We start from the raw sequence: 1,507 nt of genomic DNA, 5'->3' as shown, positions 1-1,507 counted from the left end.
TGAGCTGAACTCAGTCCAGGGCTCCTGGAGCAGCAGGAGGGGAAGAGACAGCAGAATGAAGAACAATCTTTACCTATTTCATCACTGTGCCGAGTGTCACTGTCTACCATCTCAGCTTGATGACCTGTCCTGCATCGCGTTAAGCCCGACTGTCCTGCGGCCCGTTAAGCCCGACTGTCCTGCGGCCCGTTAAGCCCGACTCATCTCTCTCCTTGGTTCTCGTCCTCAGACGGTTCTGCGTATCTGGGACTGTCTGTTCTACGAGGGTTCTAAGATTCTGTTCCGTGTGGCTCTGACGTTGATAAGGAACCAGCAGGCTGAGGTCCAACAGGCCGGTTCCCTGCCTGACGTCTGTGACTGCTTCAAACACATGACCAGAGGCCCTGATGTAGAGGACTGCCACTCCTTCATGCAGGTATATACACACACACACACACACACACACACACACACACACACACACACACTGAAATGAAGATGCGTTTTAACTTCTGGTCCCCACAAGAATAGCAAACAAACACAAATTTGACAAACTGGGGACATTTTTGTTAGTCCCCATGAGGGGAAATGCTATTTCTAGGTGGGGTTAAGGTTAGATATATATGGGTTCCAGTTCGGGAAAATAGGACTTTGAGTGGGACTAAATTGTGTCCCCACAAGGTTACCTGTACAAGACTGTGTGTGTGTACACCATAATGATCTCCGTTCATCCCTCTAATCCTCTGTCTTGCTGCTTTCCCAGAAAATCTTCACGGAACCCGGAAGCCTCTCCATGGCAACCATCACCAAGCTCCGGGAGACGTGTCGAGCACGCATCATCGCTGAGGAGTCCTGACCCCATCCTCCTGACCTGTCAATCAAACACTACACATTCCGGGCTGGGTCCCAACACTCCTTAATGGTCTCCTCTCCTCGGATCCTATCCCTCACTGTTGGGACAGTGTCCTAGACTGTTTTGTACTCTTTAGCATGACTACCACGTAGCTACGTAGACTACCATGTATGGAGACTATAAGATGTTACGAGTACCAGCAAATTAATTAGTTACTATCCTGTGGGGGCACATCGTACAGGTTAAATAAACATGAGCCTATCACAATAATTAACAACAAAGATGCCGATGAAACCTTTAGTCTATTACACTATTGTCATTTACTGTATGAAAGTCACATGAAATAAAACGTATTTAGCCAATGGACATGAAAACATGGAATACGCTCAATTTTTTAAATTTAATTTTACCTTTATTTAACCAGGCAAGTCAGTTAAGAACACATTCTTATTTTCAATGACGGCCTGGGAACAGTGGGTTAACTGCCTGTTCAGGGGCAGAACGACAGATTTGTACCTTGTCAGCTCGGGGGTTTGAACTCACAACCTTCCGGTTACTAGTCCAACGCTCTAACCACTAGGCTACCCTGCCGCCCCAGGGTACGGTGTGGTTTGGCAATAAGTGACATTTTGCAAAAAGTGATGCAGAGATGATCGTCTGAGACAGCGCTGACAG

The 1,507-nt window shown here is 47.2% G+C and overlaps 1 protein-coding gene across 1 annotated transcript; it reads left to right on the top strand.

The window, feature by feature from the left end:
• Positions 1–194: 194 nt before the first annotated feature.
• LOC135536380 (growth hormone-regulated TBC protein 1-A-like) lies at positions 195–1,200 on the top strand (the record flags this gene model as incomplete). The annotated part of the gene is made up of 2 exons (XM_064962721.1): positions 195–415; positions 743–1,200. Coding segments are annotated over 2 exons (314 nt in total), but the record flags the coding sequence as incomplete, so codon positions are not given.
• Between the last annotated feature and the right edge of the window lie 307 nt (positions 1,201–1,507).

The sequence above is a fragment of the Oncorhynchus masou genome, unplaced genomic scaffold (genome assembly GCF_036934945.1).
Source record: "Oncorhynchus masou masou isolate Uvic2021 unplaced genomic scaffold, UVic_Omas_1.1 unplaced_scaffold_6072, whole genome shotgun sequence".
Classification (NCBI taxonomy): domain Eukaryota; kingdom Metazoa; phylum Chordata; class Actinopteri; order Salmoniformes; family Salmonidae; genus Oncorhynchus; species Oncorhynchus masou.
Note: the sequence above shows the minus strand (reverse complement) of the source record. Positions and strands in the feature narration are given on the sequence as shown.